Below are 24,524 nucleotides of genomic sequence, written 5' to 3' on the forward strand. Positions count from 1 at the left end.
ACCACATGGGTTTGAGGTCTTGGACAGCTGATCACATGGAGTTGAGAATGAGGAGGAATAATAATAATAATAATAATAATAATAATAATAATAATAATAATAATAATAATAACAACAACAACAACAACAACAACAACAACAACAACAACTTCTACTACTACTACTACTACTACTACTACTACTACTACTACTACTACCAGTCCTGTGGGCGTTGCTTGGTGGGCGTGGCATGGCTTGGTAGGTGTGGGATGTGGCTTGGTGGGCATGGCAGGGGAAGGTTACTGCAAAATCCCCATTTCCTCCCGATCAGCTGGGACTCAGGAGGCAGAGAATAGAAGGGGGCGGGGCCAGTCAGCATTTTTACTACCGGTTCTCCCAACTACTCAAAATTTCCGCCACCGGTTCTCCAGACCTGGTCAGAACCTGCTGAAACCGACCTCTGACCGAAACATACCATCGCGGCACCAGGAGACGCCAGAGTGAAAGAAAAAGGAATGGCTCTTTGAGTGCTTAAGGTTGCCGATCCCTGGTATAGAGTCTCCTGCTTGGGCTGGATTTGGATTAGAAGACCCCCACCGTCCCCTCCCCAAGGCTATTCTGTAACTAGTTAAGCTTTTGCAAAATAAAATCGCCCCCCCATCCCCCACAATTCCCCCTCCCACAGGGTGACTCAATCTTCATGCCACTGAAGGATCAATTTCCCATTAGCACATATTTTTTTTCCCTCCTCCGTGATCATCTCAGCCAAACCAGGGCTAAAAGAAGAGGAGGGGGAGAGAAGAGAGGGGTTTTGTATTGAAAAGAAGCATGACTCACCAATTCAGAGAGGAAGACCCCTCCCCAGATCTGGCCTTCCTGAATGCGAGAGGAACCCTCTCTTTTAGCTGGAGCTCAGAAAGCGATTAAAAGGATTAAAAAAAGAATAAAAATAACTTTTCTGTTGTAAGAGGAGGGGAGGTGACGGGGGACTTTCACCCCAACCGTCGCATCTCTGCAACGATGCTTAGCTGTGGCTTATCGAAGAAACCAACATGGGTTTGATCATAGTTTGTGGACGAGAAGCCACGTTACCATGGGTTGACGTTACCATCCCTGCCAAAATAAACATTATGACAGTGTTTCTCAACCTTGGGCCCCTTGAAGATGGGTGGACTTCAACTCCCAGAATTCCCCCAGCCTGGGGAATTCTGGGAGTTGAAGTCCACCCATCTTCAAGGGGCCCAAGGTTGAGAAACATTGGAGTAGGGAAAGGCTTTAATGGTGGAGAAAGAAGGGATATGGGATCCTTAGCCCTCTTCCAGAAAGTGCGAAGATAAACCAAGATTGCTAACCGAGATTCAGAACCATAATCCACAGCCAGCAGGAAGATGCTGACGGAGAAGGCATTCAGCAATGGCAAGCTTTTCTATGGAACTCTGCTGCCCTCTAGAGGAATTACTGTGCGAATGTTCTCCCGGCCCAGTTTCCTCAATGGCACACCCGCCAGATGTGCAGGGACTTCAACTCCCAGGATTCCTTAGTCAGCCTCGCATGGAACTCTGGGAGACGAAGTACAAACAGCCCTAGAAGGCAGCAAATGAGGAATGCCGCCTGAACATCCTTTTTTCCATTTTATTTATTTATTTATTGAATTTCTTGAATTTTATTGAATTTTATTGAATTTTATTGAATTTTCATCTTCTACAAGTTGGCTAAGATTTTATATATATATATAAATATATATATTTTCAATGTAACCGTGCAACAGTTTGCAAGCATTTTCTCAGCTGGAGGGAAAAGCTTCTCAGAAATTTTCTGTATAATAATTTCTGAGCTGGGGATTGTTTTTCCCCCCTGAAGAACTGGGTGTTTTTTGGTTCTCTTCTCGCATGACTTATTTCTGTTCCAAAGCACTTCGTCTAGGTTTTGCATTAATTTGTGTCTTTCAACCCTTGAGAGCACGGTGGCTCCCTTGCCCCCCCCCCCCGCCGCCACCCCCAGTCCATCAGCCCCTGCAAATAAATCATATCGAAATTAAAGGTCTGCGGTTTTCAGGAAAGAAAATAAGGGCCGTTAATCTCAGCGACATGCCTCCAAGTATGAATCAGTGCTCCTTAAATCAATGGGGTTTAAATTAACATTTGCTATATTGGGCAAATCGGCCGTATTAATTAGGAACATTTTGATCAACTATAAAAAGATGTTGCCAATTAATCACTGGGTCCGTGTATTAAAAGCCCCCCCTTTAATGCATGATTGGGGTTTTTCTTTTTTTTTTTTTAGAAAAGGAGTTCGATTGATTGGTTCTGTTTTGAGGAAGGCCCACTTCTCCATTCAGGGACCCCCCCCTCCCTAGATTGGTTACGTATGGCTGGAAGCGGTGGAAGGACGGAGATTTAAACCCACAAGCTGCATGCACACAACCCATAAACCAGAATGTGGTTTTGCTTGTTTCTCCCTTAGCCTAAAGCAGGCTCTCTCAACCTTGGCAACTTGAAGGTGCAGCAGACTAAAGTGCTGTTAAGTAGCACCAGCTGCCTGCAATTACTGCAAGTTCGAATCTCACCAGGCTCAAGGTTGACTCAGCCTTCCATCCTTCCGAGGTAGGTAAAATGAGGACCCGGATTGTGGGGGCAATAAGCTGACTTTATATAAAAAAGAACACCGCTTAGGGGGGGGGCCGAAAGCCCTACTAAGCAGGTATATACAAAAGTATGAAGGCTATTGCTTAACGCATTGTAAGCCGCCCTGAGTCTCTGGAGAAGGGCGGCATATAAATCGAACCAATAAATAAATAAATAAATAAATAAATAAATAAATAAATAAATAAATAAATAAATAAATAAAACTAACTAACTAACTAACTAACTAACTAACTAACTAACTAACTAACTAACTAACTAACTAACTCCCAGAATTCCCCAGCCAGAATAGATGGACTTCAATTCCCAGAATTCCCCAGCCAGCCTTGCTAGAGAATTCTGGGAATTGAAGTCCACACATCTTAAAGCTGCCAAGGTTGAGAAACACCGGCATAATATATCAACCCAGCCATTCTGGTTTAATGTCTAGCATGTTGTTTGATTCCGGCTTAGTCAATAAACCATGGCTAAGATCTTCCTGTTCCTTAGTGCAGCTCCCCTCCGCCCTTCTCCAGCCCGCTGCCCCTCTTCTTTCTTTGGCATCCCCCAGTTTTGCAATGCCAACTTTCGCTTTGGGGCAGCGAGGCGGCCGACGTCTCCCGCTTCGCTACGACCCAAGGTCCGCTTCCCTCGGGGCCGCGCGGAGTCAAACCGAAGAGGCGCTCTGCACACGCCCAGAGACTCCAGGGCTTCGGGGAAGCGCTCCGCCCAGCTTGGCGCTCCGCCCGGGAGGAGGGGACGCGTGCAGGAGCAGCCCAGACCGGCGGAGGCGGAGGAGACGATCGCTTGGAAAGTAAGCAGGCGAGGCAGGTGAGCGAGCGCAGGGCTCGGTCGGAGGAAGCGGGCTGCAAGGGGAGATCCGGGCCGGCCGTGGACAACCGAACCCAGGCGAGCCACGCGCCCTGGAGAGCCGCAGCTGCACCCACCCGCATCCTGCGCGCACGCCCGGCTGGCTGGAGAGGCGGAGGCCAGGCGGGCGCTGCGCGTTCCCGCTTCTCTCCTCCGGGGAAGGGGACCCCAACCCCGGACCACCCGCCCACCCACCCCTCCGACCCCTTGGAAGGCGCGGCTCGGGAAGGTTTTGCATTCCGGCCTTCTGGCGCGCCTCCGCCGCTTCCACCGGAGAGGGCAGCCTGCGAGCTTAAGGCGCCCTCCCACCCGCCAGCCCTCCAGGCTTGGCACGCGGGTTCCGGGGTTGGCACGAGGCGCCGGTGGTGGTCTGGGGCTGGGGCAGCGAAGCCGAGTCCGTTGGGAAAAGCTTCGCAGGAGAGAAAGTGAACGCAGAGATTTGGGACCCAGGCAAGGGCGACATAAGCGATAGTGAAAGTGGTTTTACCCATTTATTGTTTTTTTGCTTTGTGGTTGAGAGAAGGAAGGGAGGGAGGGAGGGAGGAAGGAGGGAGGGAGGAATAGAGGGAAGAATGAAACAAAAGAGGGAAGGAAGGAGGGAGGGAGGAAGGAGGAAGGAAGGAAAGGAAGGAAGGTGGGAGGAATAGAGGGAGGAAAGAAACAAAAGAGGGAAGGAAGGAGGAAGGAAGGAAGGAGGGAGGGAGGGAGGGAGGAATAGAGGGAGGAAAGAAACAAAAGAGGGAAGGAGGAGGAAGGAAGGAAAGGAAAGAAGGAAGGGAGGGAGGAATAGAGGGAGGAAAGAAATAAAGGAGGAAGGAAGAAAGGAAGGAAGGAAGCAAGGAATAGAGGGAGGAAAGAAACAAAAGAGGGAAGGAGGAGGGAGGGAGGAAAGGAAGGAAGGAAGCAAGGAATAGAGGGAGGAAAGAAACAAAAGAGGGAAGGAGGAGGAAGGAAGGAAAGGAAGGAAGGAGGGAGGGGGAGGAATAGAGGGAGGAAAGAAAGAAAGGAGGAAGGGAGAAAGGAAGGAAGGCGGGAGGAATAGAGGGAGGAAAGAAACAAAAGAGGGAAGGAAGGAGGAAGGAGAGGTAGCTGATAGGTGGAAGCAGGAAGGAAGGAAATCCAGATAGACAGACACACTGTGCCCCTTAGAGATGGATGCTTGGAACAGTTGGGGCTTAAGGTTAAGATTTCTTTGCCAAGCAAACTTTTCTCTTGGTCTCCTTACTGACAAGTTAACTGTGAAGATCCAGGGTCCAAATCAAGGACCGTCTGCCCAAGAAGCAGGAGCGTAGCCTTCTCTCACGGAGAGAAGTTGGCTTGAAAGCATCTGGAGATGTTGCGTCGTCCTCCTTACTGATGGTTTCCTTTAGGGCAAAGGACCGATTCCTGCTATGGCGACCGAGCCCATCCCAGTCTCAAAGCAGAGCAGAGAAATCGTGGGTGGCATCCCGACGGAGGTGGTCTGCACGGCCTTTGGAGCCACGATCTTGGTGGTGGTGACCCAGTATGGAAAGATGGGGACGCTGGTCTCGGTGGAGCCTGACGCAGTGCCTGATGGGATCAACAGACCTTTGTGGACCACCAAGGTTCTCCTCGGCAAAGATGAGGTATTCTTCCTCCCATCCCTATCTCAGTTACCGCCAAGTATCTGCCTTGACTTCCTTTCTCCTTTTTTCCTTCCTTTGTTTTCTTGGGAGTCCACCAGCTAGCTAGCTTTCTTTCTTTTTTTCTTTCTTTCTTTCTTTCTTTCTTTCTTTCTTTCTTTCTTTCTTTCTTTCTTTCTTTCTTGAAAAAGTTTTTTATTTTTATTTCTTATACACATATTGTAAATGTGCATTCTCTTATCCATAATTGATCATGTACATACGTATTTTTTCTAACGAAAGCATAAAAATAAGACATTTTAATCACATTTGGGGTTCCTCTTCTACCTTCTCTTTTCCCTCTTTTCACAACAAACCTTCTTCTTCTTTCTTTCCCCTCCCTCCCACTTCTCCTCTTCTACTTTCTTCCTCCTCCTCTCCTCTCCTCCCCTACTTCCCCTTCTTCTTCCCCACTCCTCCCGTCTTTTCTCCCTTTCTCACCTTCTCTCCTGCTCTTGTCCCCTATCCTTTCTTCCTCTCCTTCCCGTCTCTTCCATTCATCTCTCCCCCTCTCCTCCTCTATCCCTTTACTCCTCTCTCCTTTCTTTCTCCTTTGTGCAATATTTCCCTTATTTGGTATCTGAGCAACTCCAATTTTCTGATAATATATACTTTCTTTTCAATTTCTTTCCCGTTTTATCCAATCTATCATTTCATATTTGTACATTTATAATCTTCTTTCGTAAATGGAAAAGGAGGATGGGGGGAAAAAAAGGACACCAGTTTTCTTGATGGCTTAGCCAGATGACCACACCATGGAGGGAAGAGGTGGAGAAGGTGAAGTTGGGGGAGAAATGTTCTCTCAAGATCTTCTTGGCTTGCTTTCAGCCTCTCGTCCACATCTCCGCCAAGCATCTGGTCACCTCGGTGTCTCAGGAAGCTGGCAACAGGACTGTTCTACTAGCCATGGCTCTGAAGGACAAAAGCATTGAAGGCATCCGGGCGTTGAAGGAACTCATCCACCAATGCCGAGTGTGGTGATGATGGGCCGGAAGAATTCTTTGGATACCAGAGATGTCTGGCTGAGGTTAATGTTGGTTTGGATGCAAACTTGATTGTGTACATTGGAGTGTCCAACCTTGGCAACCTTAAGTCTTGTGGACTTCAACTCCCAGAATTCTGGGAGTTGAAGTCCACAGGTCTCAAAATCAGGTCTTTAAATCCACAGGTCTTAAAGTTGCCAAGGTTGGACTCTTTTGATGTACACGTTCACTTTTTTCTTATTTTGAACCTTGATAATGAACATTTGTGGGTAAGCTGACACAACGGGTGTCCATTCATGTTACACAAACATTCACAAATACCTGTTCCAAAACTTGCTGTAACCATTAAAAAGTTTGATGTTGCACCTACCTAGAAATTAGCCTCAGCAAATTTTACATCAGGTTTTCCTAGTAGTTAATTGGATTTTTCTGCGGAAACCCATGGAAGTTTCAAGAGTTGAACAGGAGGCAGCTTTTTCCCAGCTGCAGTGTTTAACAAACGCACACACTTCATTTTTTTCCTTACATTTCAGTTTTATAGCACATAGGAAGTAGTTCAGATCACATCTTCCTATTGAGGGTTTCCTCTCCGTCCTTTCTCATTCCGAAAACAGCCCGAATAAATTCAGAATAGCTTTGCTACCATCTTCGGAAACTACGGTTATTTTGTTTTTGCTTGAGTAAAACAATAAAGGAATTGCAATATGTTTCCAGTAATGTTGGTCTGTCTAATTGACTCCTTAAAAAAGAAAGTTAAAAAGCATTGTTTCCACCCTAACTTGCTGATGATCATGTCTGGCTGGGGAATTCTGGGAGTTGAAATCCAAATGTCTTAAAGGGGCCAAGACTGAGAAAGTCTGGAACGGACCGTGGAAAGGTAGAAAACATAATAAACTGAAATGATGACTTTGGTTTCAGAAATTAACACGGGAAGGGGAGGTGACTTAGCTGGGCAAATCCCTGCAGTTTTTCTTGGCAAGATTTCCAAAATGGTTGGCCCTTGCCTGCTTCCTAGGGCTGAGAGAGGGACTGACTAAAGTCACCTAGCTAGTTTCTAGCCTCTGCCCTTAACCGCTACCCTAAACTGGTTTTCTAGGTTTTAAATCTTTCAGTCCTATAAGCTTCTATTCCCGGGGCAGGCAATTATGGCAATTTGATGACCTGTGGACTTCAACTCCCAGAATTCCTGAGCCAGCCTGTGAATTCTGGGAGTTGAAGTCCACAGGTTGTAAAGTGGTCAGAGTTGCTCTCCCTTGCTCTATTCCTCGCCCCCCCATAAAGGAATTTGTGGCTTTCTTGGTTATGAGTGACATGATAACTATTTGAGGACCTGTCACAGAGAAGACGGGTGAACCAGTGGGGGGAATTCACATTTTTTTACTACCGGTTCTGAGGGCATGGCAGGGGAAAGGATACTGCAAAACCTCCATTCCCACCCCACTCCTGGGGGAAGGATATTGCAGAATCTCCATTCCCACCCCACTCTGGGGCCAGCCAGAGGTGACATTTGCCAGTTCTCCGAACTGCTCAAAATTTCCGCTACCTATTCTCCAAAGGACAAGAAGTAATAGATGGAAAGGAATCAAGCAACCTAGAATTAAGCAGAAATCTCCTGACGGTGAGAACAATTAACCAGTGGAACAGCTTGCCACCAGAAGCTGTGAATGCTCCAACACTGGAGGTTTTCAAAAAGAGATCGGACAGCCATTTGCCCGGAATGGTGTAAGATCTCCTGCTCGAGCAGGGCGGGGTTGGACTAGAAGACCTCCAAGGTCCCTTCCGACTCTCTTAATCTGAGCACAAACTGTAGCTTGCAAACGAGATGGGTCGGATTCACACCAGGGTGGAAGTCCTTTAAAGCTTAACGCCGAGCCACAGAGCGCAGATTCGGCAGGAGAATGGCGCAAATCCTCCCCGCCCGGTCAGAGACTCCCCGCCTGGCACGAGTCCCGGCGCCCGAGAAGGGGCGGGTAAGGTAAGCCTGGCCGCCTCCCCACCCCACTGAGCTGGGCAGGGAGCGGGAAGAGGAGGAGTCTCCGGGGAAGGTGCTGCCGGGCAGCCGGCTGAGAAAGCCAGGAGGAAACGACCGGGCGGCGCGCCAGGTGGGACGGCCGCTTCCTGGGCCGGAGTTTGGGCAGGTAGCGCAGGTAGGTAGGTAGCCAAGGGGGGGGCAGGGAGGAGAAGTTGGCATTGCGAGGCGCTCCGGCCCGAGGGAAGCACGGGAACTCGCGCAAAACCTCCCAGCGCAGATCTCGGGGTTCCCTCCCCAGGGAAGAGGAGGAATCGACGGCCGCAACTTTCCACCCTTCGCCGGCCGGCTTCGGGATGCCAGGCAGGTGAGTTCCAGGCTTGGCTTGGGACCGGGACGTCCGGTGGGGTCGGTGGAGGGAGCGAAGCCGGGAAACGGGGCGAGGTTGGCGGCGGGTTGGGTTGGGTCAGGCGAGCAAAGAGCCTTAAATCGAATTTGTATCGGTCTGGCAGCAACCGCGTAGGAAGTGTAAGGTAACTTCGCCCACCCAGCGAAGACTCCCACCAGCCTCCTGATCTGCTTTTCAGAACCACGGAGGTCAACGGAGCTCCAGGACCGAGGTAAGCAGGTCTGCGTCCCGATTTTCCAAGGTTTGTTTGAAAGTTTGAATGGGTCTTTTTATTTTTAGCTTCTCTGGTTGATTACTAGAGGGTGAGCGTTGACCACGAAGAGAGAAACGGGTCTTCTTAACACGGAGGACATAATGAGGCCGTTTGAAAAAGTACTGCAGGCTCTTTTATGGAAGAGAGAGAGAAGATAGATAGATAGATAGATAGATAGATAGATAGATAGATAGATAGATAGATAGATAGATAGATAGATAGATAGATAGATAGATAAATGAGAGATAGATGATTGATAGATAGATGAGAGATAGAGATAGATAGATGATTGATAGATAGATAAGATGATTGAGAGATAGATGATTGAGAGACAGATGATTGAGAGATAGATAGATAGATAGATAGATAGATAGATAGATAGATAGATAGATAGATAGAAAGATACTACAGACAGACAGACAGACAGACAGTGATAGATGATACAGAGATAGAAAAAGAGAGAGAGAGAGAGATTTAACTTTTTAAGCTGCCTATCTTGCTACCAAGAGGGCAAGTAAGGCACAGTAATTATTTTTTTAAAAAAAGTATTATTCCTTACAAAAAAAGCCAAGGACTTTTAATACGGACAGATGTGAGACTCAGGTAGAAGTCACCCATCCAGCCGAGCTCAATCCAGTTTATAGATTGGGTGTCACACCTGTTTCAGACCTACAGTTGTTTTGAAGCACAGTCTGTGGACCAAGTCACATAAAGGCTTGTTGCAACTTTAAAATCTCAGATGCCAACATAAACAGAGGACAGGCTTCGCATCCCATTTTTAACTCAATTGTTTTTGTTATATGGGTTGCCCAGAGTCACTATATATATATATAAAAAACTGTACCACGTAGACATGCATAAGAATATGGTGTTAAGGACCCTGGCCAAGTTTTTACAATTAAAGAATGGCCTACGGAATGAATCTAGCAGCAGATCAGTCTGAAAGATAAAATAATCCCAGCGTCTGCCTTCACACAATAGACTTGAGTCAAGTAAATTACTCTGAGTTTGATAAGGTATGTCCCAAACAAGGACTGAGGATTATGGCATTAGACTGAATCCCAATATTCTGAATTCAGACTTCTGATTCTGTGCCCTCTGGACAAAAGAGCAAATATTTACATTAAGTGATGTCTGTCCACCTCTGCATTCCTGTAGATTTAATTTAATTCTGATATGGTCAAATGAAAAAAAAAAAGCATTGTTTTGAAGTTCCACAGAAAGGCTTTGGAAAATTCAATCAAAGGGAAAATTTCATGCACCTTCGGCTGCCCTTACCTGAGCGCAAGCCCAGTGGGGACTGATAGCAGTTACTTCTGCGTAACTGTGATGTTGGCGATCATGTTGCAAAGTCTCCTGAGGCACCTGGTCTACCCCGGCATATGGGAGGGAGCCTACTGCATCCCTTTCGCCTTTCAGCTCCAATCCAGGAGCCCTCAAGCATTCAGGGCAAAGCATTTTATACCAAATTTATATTTATATTTATATTATATATATGGCTAGCTGATGAGAGCTAAATAGCTTGAAATAGATCTATACTTGTTTCCCTTTATTTATCAGTGAATTATAAATTTTATATATGTGTGTGTGTGTGTGTGTGTGTGTGTGTGTGTGTGTTCTGAGGTTTTTGCGGGTGTTTGTATGTAGGTCTTTGGTTATTCGGGTTTTCTCCCGCGTATGAGACTTTGTCGAAACGTTGCCAAGACACCTCCAAGTTTACGCGGGAGAAAACCCGAATAACCAAAGACACACACACACACACACACACACACATATATATATATAATTTTAGCCAGCCTGATTTTGCCCAAAAGGTTTTGTCCTTGCAATCCTAATGGGCTTAATTCAAATGTCAAACCCCAACGATTTCAAACAGAGCTTTTTCCCCCCAAGGACCTCGGCATTAGCAAAGTAGTTTGAAATCCAGCAAAGAAATCCCAAAATTTTTGTGTAGTTGTGTAGTTAAAGAGGAAGGGCCCTGAAATCTGGAGTTTAGCAGGCACTTGTTTGATTTTAGAAGTCAAACCAGATTGGACCGAGTTAACACTTGAATGGGAGGCCTCTAGAATATCTTAGAATTTTGTTTGTTTGCATCCCGCCTTTCATTATTTTTACAAGTAACTCAAGGCAGCAAACATATCAAACACTTCCTTCTCTACAACAACAACCCTGTGAGGTGGGTTGGGCTGAGAGAGAGTGGCTGGCCCAAAGTCACCCAGCCGGCTTTCCAGCCCAAGATGGAACTAGAATTCCCCGTCTCCTGCTGATTGGCCCAAAGTCACCCAACTGGGTTTCATGCCTATGGTGGGACTAGAACTTGCCATCTCATGGTGATCGGTCTCTAAGGTCATCTAGCTGGCTTCATTGCTTAAGACAGGACTAGAACTCACCATCTCCTGGTGATTTGTCTAAGGTTATCTTGCTGGCTTCATTGTTTAAGATAGGACTAGAACTCGCCGTCTCCTGGTGATTGGTCTAAGGTTACCTCGCTGGCTTCATTGCTTAAGACAGGACTAGAACTCACTGTCTCCTGGTGATTGGTCTAAGGTTACCTCGCTGGCTTCATTGCTTAAGACAGGACTAGAACTCGCCGTCTCCTGGTGATTGGTCTAAGGTTACCTCGCTGGCTTCATTGCTTAAGACAGGACTAGAACTCGCCGTCTCTTGGTGATTGGTCTAAGGTTACCTCGCTGGCTTCATTGCTTAAGACAGGACTAGAACTCACTGTCTCCTGGTGATTGGTCTAAGGTTACCTCGCTGGCTTCATTGCTTAAGACAGGACTAGAACTCACCCTCGCCTGTTATCTAGGATGGGAAATACAGATTCCCAGCAGCAGTCCCTGCAAATTATATCGTGCTGCTGTTGATCCAAGAAAACCACAGGACCCATTTGAGCCAACCGGAAGGAGGGTTTCTATATTAGCCTACAGGAATGCGGGTTAAGGGCTCCGAGAGGCCAGCCAGTCTCTTGCCCGCCCCACAGAAAACCCTTGAAGAGTTTGCTTGCTGCTGATTAAGCAAGGAGGGGCTAAAACATCAGCCCTGCCCCAGGCTAAAGCAAGTTGAGCTGAGCTGGCTTGTCTGGCCAGTAAGCTCAGCCCATCGCTCCGAATAAACAGAGGCCCTGGGTGGAGTTCAGCCCCACCTGCTTTGCTCACGGGGGAAGAATCCGGCTGACAGTAGGTGAGAAGCGGCTGCTGGGCTTCCAAGGCTCAGCACCGGCTGAGCGGGCTCTCGTGTCGGGCCACGCAGGTTGGCGAAAAGCAACGCAACAGGTTTGGTGGGGCCGCGAGAGCCAAGGCGAGCGATGCACGCTCCTCCGAAATTCCTCCCCGCCTTGGCACAGGCGGCGTGGCTACCTTGGCGGCGAGAATAATGTCCAGAATACAGGAAGTCCTCGAGTTACGGCCACAACGGAGACCGTGGGTAAGCAAGGCGGTTGCGAATGAGTGAGCCGGTGCCCGGTTGTGATTTTAGAAAAATATTACAGGGAAGTTTGTAGAGGCTGTTTTGAGCTGCTAGGCTGAAGCTTGCTGGACGGTTTTTTTGTTCTTCCAAAGGGAACTCCTGAGATCCAGTTGACACGTTCAAGAATTGCTCGTGTTTCTCCCAGGCAAATTTGATAAGTTCTCTTTATCCAGATGGGTTTCGTGGTCTGGGCTCCCTTAGAATCTCCTGGATTCAGGGGAACAGATAAGAATCCCTTTTAATAGCAGAAAAGGCAGAGGACCTTCTGGGGACTTCAAAACTTATAATTTCATTGTATGGGTGTACTGTGTATACACGTACAATGACAATAAAGTTATTACTATATTTAAAAGCTTCGACCTTTCTCCGTCCACTTCTTCTAGCGTGGGTCTCTTTGGGTTATTTATTCTTTTAAAGTAGCTTTCGGGTCTCTCCCAGCTGGGTAGGACTACTCTGTGTTCTTGGAAAGCAAACAAGGAAGAAGGGAAGGCTATCTGGGCCTCTTGCGACTTCCTTCCCTTGCCTACCAGCTTCTTCACAGGCTGGTTAATGTTTGATGTTGTGATAGTACCAGCGTGTACCTTGCTCCAAAGCTCCCTCCTTGGCAGGCTCTCCAATGGTCAGAGAAGAGCCAAGTGTTGACTGAACAGGGACATCTGAGCCTGGGGAGGACTCTGGTGGTCAGCTGATGGCTGGAATAATCTGCATAACCTCATTGCATCGTCCAATGTTGTGGTTACCGGGGTTGAGCTCCTCTTCTGGTTGAGGAACTGCTCAACCAACCAATCAACCACCTACCTATCAGCTGGAGTTGCTCCTCAGATCCTTGAATCTCTCCACCCTCCTACTCCTAGGAGTAGGGAGAGGTGTATTTTTAGGCTCCTGTGTACTCGTAAGCACAAGACCACTGAAACGCTTGCATCGTCTACCACATGGGGATGAGTAAGCATGTATCCGGCCCTGGAGTTTTCTCCCAGCAGCTGAAAAGGATATCAATAAAGCTGGTGGATTCATAACAAAGATTTGTGTGTCTGGAAAGCTCACGAGTGGCAATTTATCAACCTGTTCTTCGGTTTGGCAAGAACGCTAGAAGCCTGGATCCATCGAATAGGTAACGGAACATCTAAAAACTTGGGTTAATTGGCAAAGCAAAAAGGGAGAAGGTTGTAAGTAAGGGAGGTGATGGACATTTCAACTGGAAAACCAGAAAAGGTCTTTCTCTTTTTTTAAGACAAGCGATTGCTTTCATCGGTTGAAATGACAAGGTTTACTAGGGTCATCATGTCACTTGCATTGAAGCCAAATTAAATGTTGGGAATTAAAAAAAGAATAATATGAAAAAGAATAAAAAGGATGGCTAGCAGAGATGGCAAAACAAACCGTTTTCATCGGAGATAATCTATCTACTTTTGTTTCTGCCTGGAAATCACTTTGAAATTTGTGCTTGAGACATAAAAAAATATTGACTCTAGGATCTGCTGATTAATATGTTGGTACAGAAATACTAAGTATGTAAAAGTAAAAAGTTGAAGCTGTAATTTTATTTTGTACTTTACTGCATTGAAAAAAAGTTGGAAGTCAATGCTTTTTTTCTTTCCCCCTTTTATCCTACACTTACTTTTTTCTTTCTTTCTTTCTTTCTTTCCTTCTCTATCTTTCTCTTCATTTGTATTTATCTTAATTAAGGAAGAAACTATGAAGACATTTGAGTAGCGGTGATGTCACCAGGTTAACTAAATAGCCCCTTATTCAGTCATGGGCTGATCCATCTTTATAGTATATATTCAGACAGAAGCTGGACTGGGATGTTTTAATTGTTTCCTGCCTTGAGTTGAGAATGGGGCTCCTTTTGTCTTTTAGATTCTAGGATGAATAAATGAATCTTAACCAAAGCATTTCTTAATTACAGATACGCCGTAATTGGCTCCTAACAGCTTGATCTCATCACTCTTATGCTGTAGGGAAATGAGGCAACTTTTTAATTAAAAAAGTTGCCTTTGCCCCTTTATTAAAAATGTAATTATTTTTAATAGAAGCCCTTAAAATGGGGCAGGTGACTTAAAACAGTAGTAGTACTGGCGTGTCTTTTCAGGAAGAAATTTGCCATCCTTGCAACGAGAAGAAAATTAGGTTGAGGTTTTCCAAGGGAATAAGGGACGCAGTGGCTCAGTGGCTAAGATGCTGAGCTTGTCGATCGAAAGGTCGGCAGTTCAGCGGTTCGAATCCCTGGTGCCGAGTAACGGGGTTGGCTCCTGTTACTTGTCCCAGCTTCTGCCAACCTAGCAGTTTGAATGCATGTAAAAAATGCAAGTAGAAAAATAGGGACCACCTTTGGTGGGAAGGGAATAGTGTTCCTTGCGCCTTTGGCGTTGAGTCATGCCATGGAGACGTCTTTGGACAGCGCTGGCTCTTTGGCTTTGAAATGGAGATGAGCACCGTCCCCTAGAGTCAGGAACGACTAGCACGTATGTGCGAGGGGAATCTTTACATTTACCTTTTCCAAGGGAATATCTTAGAGCAGGGGTCTCCAACCTTGGCAACTTTAAGACTTGTGGACTTCAACTCAGGAGTTGAAGTCCACAAGTCTTAAAGTTGCCAAAGTTGGAGACCCCTGTCTTAGTGTCCTTTTCTTTTCAAAATACTTTGTTTTAGTCGCACAAATCTTTCCAGATTTATAGTGCAATCACTGGATGGGGAAACGTCCTAATGGTGCAACTTTTTCTAGATCTGTGCAAGATTGCAGCCTCAAAACTCAAGTGATCCAGTTTGTTTTTCTTACAGAATCGTTATAAAAAGCCATTCTATTCTAATGCTTTCCTAAAGTGAAATGTAGGGACAGTTGACACTGGGAAAGGTTAGAAAAAATTAGGATTGTTTGGGGAGAAGCAGTGACACCTTGGGGCTGTGTTTGGGCTGAAAAAAGCAGATGGCGTGGTAACCCTAAGCCTCTTGCAAAAAGATTTATTCAGATTTACAGAATGTCTATATAGGGGGTTGATGTCATTGGCCAGCTAAGATGGGGGGCAGAATTTACTACAGCTCAACTAAGCAAAGATTAATAAAATGGAGCAGCTGGTCTTTATCCTTAGTTGCTTAGTTGTCTATCATAAAAGTTATTTTTGTAATGAATGCCTTTCTTGGGGGGAAAAAATTGAGTGTGTGTATGTGTATGTCTTAATGCCTAGAATAGAAGGTGGGAGAAATGCAAGGCATGGATAGCTAAAGAGGGAAATGTGACAACTCAGGGGGCCCTCTGGACACCCTCCCTAAAAATATAAGTATATTATTAGTTGGATGCTAGGAAAGAGACGTCCAGAATATCCCAGAATGTACAAAACTCCACCCCCATTTAGTCCTGAAAGCTTGGACACATTATTATTTTGCTTTGCTTGGAGTTTGCAAACAAAGAGTTCCCAGCATTAAGAAGAGAAATGAGAGGTGCAGTTCTAATAGCCATTGGATTATCCTTGTGTGGATTCTCTCAAGTCAAAAAAAAAATTGTAGTTTCTATTCTGTCGAATAGAAACGAGGAAGAGGAGGTTTCTCCCTCCCACCCCTTTTTAACCTCAACAATTAGGAAATATAACAGCAATTACTAAACTTTTGAGCAACGTATGACTTTCTAATTTAAAATACATGGTGTACTGTTAATGTAACTGTCAAGGCTCTGCAATGCTTTGGAATCCTCATCTATGGCTCTTTAAAGCAGCTGCATCATTGGCAGCTACAGTAGGCTGCGTGTAAAATATTTGCTGTGTTTTGCTCAGAGTATTAAAGGTAGGTACTGTATGTTAAAGCCCTCTCCACAGAGAGAAAAACAGGATGGAAATAGGAGTGTTTCAGCTAAAGCAAATATAATCCAGCACTTGCTAATCAGATGGGCGAAGTATTCTAACAAGGCAAAGATGTCGGATTCTTCAAATCTTTGCCAGACATGTTTTTTTTCTTGGATGACAGGATAATTTTAAAGCTTCCAGCTGTTACTTCTGCAATCGTGAGGGCTATCCATATCCGTCACTCAAAGCCAAGAAATTCGCTATATGTAGGAGGGTGATCAAAGTCACTTAGCATCCAGTTTGAGTGGGCTTTCATTTGTTGGGATGTGAATTCTTTCTTGCTGGCGAAGTTTGCTTGTTGAATCTCTTTTGGACCAGCCTGCCCTCTGTAGGCTGGAACTACCCCATGGAACTCCTTGGAGAAGGGAGAGGACGCTAGCAGGTGGGGGTCAAAAGAGATGAAAAAAAGGATGTAGGAGATGAGCAGGCTAGACCCAAGGGTGGGGTAAAACACGTCATCAGTTTGGAGTTCTTGCGCAGCCACAAGAGATCGACTCCTTGTCTCTGATCACTTGAGCCTGACAGAAGAACGTACAAGGATATGATGAATAATCTGCTTCTCTTCAGCAATTCACCTTGATCTTTCCTCTCAATCAGGACAGCTTTCCTCGTGCGGTACTCCTCCCTAATACATTCACCTTTGCTCCCTCCTCTCCAGCAGATGAATACCACGATACACGCCAACCGGTCTTCTCCCGCCCCGGAAAAGCTCCTGACTTCCAGCATGGTGGCTACCTCATTCCATTTCTTCTCTTCGCCGATGGTCTCCAGCCATTTAATTGTTGAGGACGGTTCCCAGCTGAGGGCTGATCAGAATCACTCCCAGGAGACCCAACCGCTATTTTTAACCACTTCCACGGCAAAAGCCATCTCAGGACTCTTTGTCTGGACGGCCCTGATCCTTACTTTCCACCAGGTGGGTGGTAGCGCTGCACGGGCCTGTTGGGACTCCGTCTTTCCAGGTGGCTGTGTAAGATGGGAGAGGGGGATAGTCCAGATGTGCAAGGCATCTATTTGGGGAAAGATTGTCAGAAGCCATGGCTGTTTGATCAGGTTATGTGGAGTCTTGCTTCCTGTGCCATCGGACAAGGCTATCGTGGTAGAACTTCTCTGCAGCTTCTTACCAAGTGAGGCAGCTCGGCCTTCTGAGTTCAGTAGGGTTTTCCCTGGAGAGAAGTCTTTATAGGCCTGCCAATATTAGCCTAGGGTATTTTATTGCTTTTCAATTCTGATTATTTTATAGAAAAATGGGGGAAGTCATTTCCATCGCCCCCCTGGCAAGATCTAATCCTCTTATCGTTGCTGGCTGCTTGTTCACTTGTGGTTTCCACCCAGAGAGGAAGGAAGTTACAGAACGGTCACTCCTAGTATCTCACCACCGACCGTACTGGCTGAAGCATTTTTGGAAGGTCAGATTTCCCGTGGCTCCTTAGAAACCAGCAGCTTTGGGAGACCTGAAGCTTCACCTAATGCCAGGTTGTGTCTATGGAGATTCTCAGTCCTCCAGGTCATGGTTGTCCCAAAGGTTCTTTTTTCAAGAGGCAACTGGACTTTCTGGTTTTTCTTTCAAGATGCTTCTTCAGAACTTCTTCAAGGTCTATGGAGATTCTCAGTCATCTAGGTCATGGTTGTCCCAAAGGTGTTTTTTTCAAGAGGCAACTGGATTTTCTGGTTTTTCTTTGAAGACATTTCACTTCTCATCCAAGAAGCTTCTTCAGCTCTGCTTCAGCAAACATCTCTGAAGAAAAACCAGAAAGTCCAGTTGCCTCTTGAAAAAGCACCTTTGGGATTAATTCCAGGTTGAAGGCCATGCAAGCAGATATGTGTGGTATTTATGTCCTCCAGCTCCAAAAACTCTCTTTGGCTGGTCTTAAGATGGTCTTTGGATGAGACAAATACGGGCAGCCACATCCCCACAAAAATAGCTACAGCACATTGATCCTTACTGGCTCTGTAGGTTTTTCTCGCTGGAAACGCTGCCTCTGATCCTGTGTTGTGTGTCTTCCCTTCTTTTTCTCTCTCCTTTCAGATCTTCTTGCACCTGAAAAATTACACCATTCCCAATGAGCAGCGTTACATCATCCGGATTCTTTTTATCGTCCCCATTTATGCCTTCGATTCATGGCTTAGCCTCCTGCTAATCGGCAGCCATCAGTACTATGTTTACTTTGACTCGGTGCGGGACTGCTACGAAGGTGAGCTGGGATTCGCGGCTGTCCCTGGAGAACTTAGTACCCCGGATATGTGGGCGTGGTGCGGAGGTTGGCTTTCGGTCATAAACTGAGCCGAAGGGTCCAAGTTCAAAGGCAACATTTTACGCAATCCTTCTTCCAGTGTGTGGCTAGGAAGGACAGCCTATTTGCAGGGACTTAAGACACGCATGGATGAAAGGCAGTCCTATTTAAAATCTGGTGGAAATTAGTCACGATTTCCGCCTTCATACTGAGTTCTGTGTATGTTTGAGAGCCAGTTTGGTGTGGTGGTTAAGGTGCTGGTCTAGAAGCCAGGAGGCTGTGAATTCTAGTCCTGCCTTAGGTATGGAAGCCAACTGGGTGACTCTGAGCCAATCACTAGGAGACAGTGAGTTCTAGTCCCGCCTAAGGTATGGAAGCCAACTGGGTGACTCTGGGCCAATCACTAGGAGACAAGAGAGTTCTAGTCCTGCATTAGGTATGGAAGCCAACTGGGTGACTTTGGGCCAATCACTAGGAGACAGTGAATTCTAGTCCGACTTTAGCCATGAAAGCCAGCTGGATGAGACTTTCTAATAAATAATCTCTCCCCTCCCCTCCTTTTTTTGCAGCCTTTGTGATTTACAGCTTCCTCAGCCTCTGCTTTGAATATCTTGGAGGAGAAAGTACCATCATGGCGGAAATCCGAGGGAAGCCCATTGTGTAAGTTGACCATAGCTAATGTATATCTCACTTTTGTTTACAGTTGGGAGTATTTCACACCCAGCATATAGCCCCGTGATGGCGAACCTATGGCATGCGTGTCACAGGTGGCACGCAGAGCCATATCAGTAGGCACGCAACTGTTGCCCTAGTTCAGTTCTGGAGGATTTTCGGGCCTTCCGGTCCCACCGGAAGGCGGCAAACGGGCTGTTTCCGGCCTCCGGAGAGCCTCTGGGGGTGGGATAGGGAAGGCTGTTTTTGCCCTCCCCAGGCTCCTAGAAAGGCTCTGGAGCCTGGGGATGATGAAAATCAGGCCTACCGGGCCCACTGTGTGCCAAAAGCGGGGGGAACGCGGTGGTTACGCACACACGGGCAGGGTGGGGCGCATTGAATTATGGGTGTGGGCACACACGCACACGACCCCCTCACACTCCCCCTGCTTTTGGCACACGACGGCAAAAAGTTTAGCCATCACTGATATAGCCTTAAGGCCCCACGCTTGGGCTGATTGATGGCTCCGCTTTTTCTTAGTTCTAGTTGTCTCTACGGAACTTGCTGTCTCCGAGGGATGTCTTACTCCATCGGGTTTCTTCGCTTCTGCAAGCAGGTGAGGAACATTTCAAAGAATAAGAGCTGCAGCTGATCGGTTCTCCGTCATCCATGGTACTTCCAGGGAGGCCATTATCTTTATTTATTCCTCCCCCAAAACTTGTTTCAGTTCATTTTCCCCAGACAAAAACGTTGCAGGTTCTCTGCTGTGTGAAATATCTGCATTTCTCCTGCCTTTATAGGCATAGAGGGAAATTGGAGACAGTCGTTGCCCAAAGACGCTTAGGCTGTGGAAATGCGATCTTAGCATGGGAGAATCTGTTGCTTTCCTGGTTGCTGGACACCCAACCAGCTTTCATCACTCCTAGTGACAGCCATGGGTGATGAGGGCGTTTGTGGAAGCCATGGTAGATTTGAGCGTTTGTGGGGGGATCTCAGATTGCCCATCCTAGATTGGACCCAAACCCTGAAGTCTGGATTAAGGGATTAGGTGACAACGGAGGCACAGAAGCTGGGTGGTTTCAATGGAGCCGTTTCTTGGCTTCCTTCTAGGCCACCCTGCAGTTCTGCATCATCAAACCGGTCATGGCCATCCTCACCATCGTTCTCCAAGCATTTGGGAAGTACCACGATGGCGATTTCAAGTGAGAATGGAAGGGACGGAGAGGAAAAAGGGGAAACTGTGACAGGCTTGGAAAGGGAATGCTTCCTAATGAGGAATTCTGCCTCTTTCGACGCTTTGTTTCCCAGCATCCACAGTGGATACCTCTACGTCTCCATCATCTACAACTTTTCGGTCAGCCTGGCCCTCTACGCCCTCTTCCTCTTCTACTTCGCCACCATGGATTTCCTGAGACCTTTTGAGCCAGTCCTGAAGTTTCTCACCATCAAGGCGGTCATCTTCCTCTCCTTTTGGCAAGGCGAGTCGCTCTACTTCCTGTCATGCGGGTGGGGAGGGCTGAAGGCCTGGAATAGGAGACCTAAGTTCTCTATTAATTCTTTCACCTTCCCAGGCAAACTCAATTTGTCAGTATTAAAAAAAACCCCGAAAACCTCTCGGTGGGATCTTGTAATTCTGATGAATTCTGGCATGGGACAATTACGTAGGTTCCTTCAGACATTTCCTGGACCTGTGGGGAATCCACTTGGGAACCCTTGCTCATGTTTTGCAACTACTCCTATTTTGCAGGGATGCTCCTGGCCATCTTGGAGAAATGTGGGGTCATCCCAGAAGTTCAGATCATTGATGGGAAGGCGGTGGGAGCCGGCACCGTTGCGGCCGGCTACCAGAACTTCATCATCTGCATTGAAATGCTGTTTGCTTCCATTGCTCTCCGTTACGCTTTCACCTGCCAGGTGTACCAAGAGAAAAAGGAAAGCGCCACAGGTAACTTGATTCAAGGGAACCTGCTCCTTTCAGTTATACAGAAGGTAGGCAGGGGGGGTCTAAGACTTTTCGCCTCGGTCTCTTCGCCTTGCCTGTTTCACCTTAAGGTTTTCGCCTCTGCGTTATTCGCCACAAACTTTTCTCCTCGGCTGACACGCTCCCAGTCTTTCGCCCCGGCACATTGGCCCGGCCCCTCTGTCCCAGTCCCTTAGCCGGGTCCCATTCGTCGAAGTTCAGTTCATGTCGGGCTTTTGGCCTCCCAGGACAATTCGCATCCAGCCAATCGGTGCAGGGACTCAGGGCCTTTGGAAGTGGAAGAGCAGGGGCTGCAGTTCAGAGGGAGGCTCAGGAGGGGGTGAGCAAGCAGAAAGGTCACCTGGTGTCTTGTTCCTAGGGCCAATGAGTAAGAATTCTGTGTTTATTTCCCTTCCATTTCTCAAACTTGATTAAAAAACATTTTTCCCCCCAGTATCTTTCCAAGTAAAGTAGTAAAAGTGAACAATGTTAGGAGTATGTTCTAGCTTATTTAGGGAGAAGACATCAAAGCATGGGGCTGGGAATGGCCTGCTTATATTATAAGATGCTCTCCCCAACAGCCAAGGCCTCCTTAGTTTCCTACACATCCGTTAAAGTGGGGCGTTCTCTCTTATGGGGCCCGGCCATTCTGGGGCATGATGCAGTTAGGGATATTTCAGTACAATGAAAAATAGTAGCTATGGACCTCAGGCCACCTGCAGAGACAAGTTCAGCTCCAAACAAACTCAAGAGAAACGAGAAAGTTTCAAAGAGTTGGGAGATGCGGTAGAAAAGGTCATGACCCTTCAGCAGGAAAAAAACCGACCTGTTGAAAATCGTCAAGGCAAATTTCTTTTTCTTCTCCCTGGTGCCTTCAATCACTATTGGGTTCCACCTCCCTGGCAGACTGGTTTGTGCAGGTAAACTGACTTCTTAGTGGCTTGCTTGAAGAACGACGACAACAACAACAACAAAAGTCTGCTGGTCCATTGATTCTCTTCTGGTCTCTTCCCTTTATCTTCTAGCACGCCTGGCCCCATTGCAAAGCATTTCCAGCGGGCTGAAGGAAACGATGAGCCCTCAAGATATTGTCCAAGATGCCATCCACAATTTTTCCCCAACCTACCAACAATACACACAGCAATCCATGCAGGAGACGGAAGGCGGGCTTGGACAGAATGGCCACGTGAGTCCTCCGGCGGAGGCCTCGCAGAGCAAGAAGACAAAGAGTCTTGAGAAACGGATGCTCATCGTCTCCGACGACGAGTTGTGAAGAGGCGCCTGGAAGGAAGGAAGGGTTAGCCGTTTCAAGAGGTCTTCTCGCCTGTCTCCAGCCCAGCAGCTGCCAACTGAATCAGACTGCATTGTCCAACGAAGCAACGGAGGTGTCTCATTCTTGTTCTCGGTGGGCTATTGAGGGAAGAACCCCCCAGATGTAGGGTTGACTTCCTAAATACAGCCAGATCTGCCCTTCTTATTTGTTGTGGTGGGTGGCAAAAACATCCAGGAGTTTCTGATGCACTTATTGTTGGTCCTGGGTAAAGCCTGAGAAAAACAAAATTTCTTAATGGACGCAGCTCCTCCCATTCCCAATGCATGGAGATAATACTGATTATTGGCAGAGAAGGAACAAGGCAATGTAGGAATGGACGAAATTGGATGAAATCAACATTTTCATTCAGCAATTGCAGCTCAATCTCATTGAAACCGGATTCCCATTATCTTTTTTTTTTTGGATCCAATCCACTGGGATGGGAATCAATAGCTCAGAGCCCCAGAGAAATAAAAGCACTTTTCTTCTTTCCAACAAGAGGTGCTGCAGCAGGGTGAGGAATTATAGCGTCAGGTTCCTTTATGAAATTGCACCGAGGCTGTCAAAGGTGATCTGATCCTAGAACTCACCTTGAATGCCAGAGGAGTTGTGACTTCATCTTGGAAGAAGAGGCATTGCATTACGTTGAAAGTGTGAATGTGTCGATATAATGTACTTCTTCCTTTCTGGAGGGTCCTTTGGGATGGCTATGAATCGCGTGTCAATCTGTACATTTCAAAAAAATTTAAATTATAAAAAACATTTGTAATACTTTTTCCCAGTGCTGTCTAACGCTGACAAATTTACTTTTGAGAGTATTCCAAGAGTTTTGGCGGCAGTCAAGAGAACGCACCAATTCAGTGGCCGTTTGGGTTGAATCTGGGATGGCCCGTGGTTCATCATTGGTGCTATTGTTCATAACTGAAAAGAAAGAAAGTAGCACATCGTTGATATAATAAGGTAGAGGATTTTATGGTTTGTCAAATGCTAAAAAGCAGTGAAAAACTTTGGTCTATGCAGCTCCTATTTGTAATTCAGCCTTCCTGATGCAAGGAATGTCATGTTTCTCTCATCTTCTGCAATCTTGAGATCTGATTTGCACAACTCAGAATTTGTGGCTGCCTTCCATCTTCAGACAGAGGAGCAAAATTTTTACTTCCCTTCTGCAAATGGTTGCCTGGATGTTGACCAATTTTATAATCACCCTATGATACTTTTTAAATGGCAGATACAGTGATGTGACACTTATTGCTGCCTGCAAAATTGTATTAAAATGCTCCCTCTATGTCACCCTCCAGAGAGGGTGCAAACTACTGCTAGATCTGGGCCACCTTAAGAAGGTGTGGACTTCAACTCCCAGAATTCCCTTGCTACCATGAAGTCCACTCATCAGAAAGCATGCTGGCTGGGGAATGCTGGGAATTGGAGTCCGCTCCTCTTAAAATCTGCCAAGTTAGAAAAAAGAAACACTGTACTAGATCAGGGGTCTCCAAACCTAGCAACTTTGTGGGCTATACTGGCTGAGGAATTCTGGGAGCTGAAGTCCACAAGTCTTAAAAGTTGCCAAGTTTGGAAACCCCCATACTAGATCAAGCTTTGAAATACTACTAATAATAAATTGAATTTATATGACCCCTGACTATCAAAGACTCTGATCAGACAAGATCCAATCTGAAACCAGAAGATGCTTTATTGGAGAGGTTACCAAAAAGCCACAACGGTTGCAGCTCCAAATTTACAGCAATAAATTAACATTGGGGGGAGGGGGGGGGAAGAGGGTATCAAATGAAAATAGATTGGACAAACACACGGACGGACGGACGGACATCATAGGCCTCATGGGACAGGCACCCCACATTACTTGATATGTCAATAATTTATTTCATAATAAAAAAGCAACACAAAAATAAATACTGAAACAAAATTAAGTTTGCAGAAACCACAGAGTAGAACTGTCTCGTGATTAAAGCTTTTGGATCTGAGCTGCAAAAATCCAGAGGAGAGGGGGAAAAAAGAGATAAATAAAACTCTTTTCTGCCATCTGAGGGCTTTTTTTTTTTTTTGGCAGTCCAGATCTGCAGCCATATATGTGATTTTTTTTAAAAGTATAATTTTATGATGCAAGGAGAGAAATACTAGGATCAGTCAACAGCAACAAAAACATGCTAAATTTCCAAAGCATGTAGTAACGCAAAAAAAAAAAAAAAGAAAAGAAAAGAAAAGAAAAAAAGAGGGGTGGTAGAGAAAAGAAAGCCATTTTACAAGAAAACTTTTCTTTAAAAAAAAATTAAATTCCTCTGATTTTTATATAGGCGAGTGCTTTGGTTTTTACATAC

General features: G+C 46.2%; 2 protein-coding genes across 9 annotated transcripts; both read left to right on the top strand.

Moving 5' to 3' along the window:
• The first annotated feature begins 3,086 nt into the window (after window positions 1-3,086).
• On the top strand, window positions 3,087-6,813 carry PSMG3 (proteasome assembly chaperone 3). 3 transcript variants are annotated; one of them, XM_034441585.3, is made up of 3 exons: window positions 3,087-3,431; window positions 4,841-5,077; window positions 5,942-6,813. In XM_034441585.3, exons 2-3 carry the CDS (start codon window positions 4,862-4,864, stop codon window positions 6,092-6,094), a joined length of 369 nt encoding a protein of 122 aa, XP_034297476.2. In that variant the 5' UTR covers window positions 3,087-3,431; window positions 4,841-4,861; the 3' UTR covers window positions 6,095-6,813. The 3 variants fall into 3 exon arrangements, with proteins under 3 accessions (XP_034297476.2, XP_034297473.2, XP_087734804.1); XM_034441582.2 differs by having other exon boundaries at window positions 3,311-3,414; XM_087878678.1 differs by having other exon boundaries at window positions 3,399-3,920.
• A 1,363-nt stretch (window positions 6,814-8,176) lies between these two features.
• TMEM184A (transmembrane protein 184A) lies at window positions 8,177-24,128 on the top strand. Of its 6 annotated transcripts, XM_087878670.1 has the most exons (10): window positions 8,177-8,432; window positions 8,578-8,685; window positions 16,693-16,947; window positions 18,061-18,226; window positions 18,835-18,925; window positions 19,457-19,532; window positions 20,027-20,118; window positions 20,225-20,394; window positions 20,664-20,861; window positions 21,902-22,969. In XM_087878670.1, exons 3-10 carry the CDS (start codon window positions 16,693-16,695, stop codon window positions 22,147-22,149), a joined length of 1,296 nt encoding a protein of 431 aa, XP_087734796.1. In that variant the 5' UTR covers window positions 8,177-8,432; window positions 8,578-8,685; the 3' UTR covers window positions 22,150-22,969. The 6 variants fall into 6 exon arrangements, with proteins under 6 accessions (XP_087734796.1, XP_034297468.1, XP_034297464.1 ...); XM_034441577.3 differs by lacking the exon at window positions 8,177-8,432 and having other exon boundaries at window positions 8,600-8,685; window positions 16,690-16,947; XM_034441573.3 differs by lacking the exons at window positions 8,177-8,432; window positions 8,578-8,685 and adding an exon at window positions 11,815-12,153 and having other exon boundaries at window positions 16,690-16,947.
• Window positions 24,129-24,524: the final 396 nt, after the last annotated feature.

The sequence above is a fragment of the Pantherophis guttatus genome, chromosome 14 (assembly GCF_059756535.1).
Source record: "Pantherophis guttatus breed Tessera chromosome 14, ASM5975653v1, whole genome shotgun sequence".
Taxonomy (NCBI): Eukaryota; Metazoa; Chordata; class Lepidosauria; order Squamata; family Colubridae; genus Pantherophis; species Pantherophis guttatus.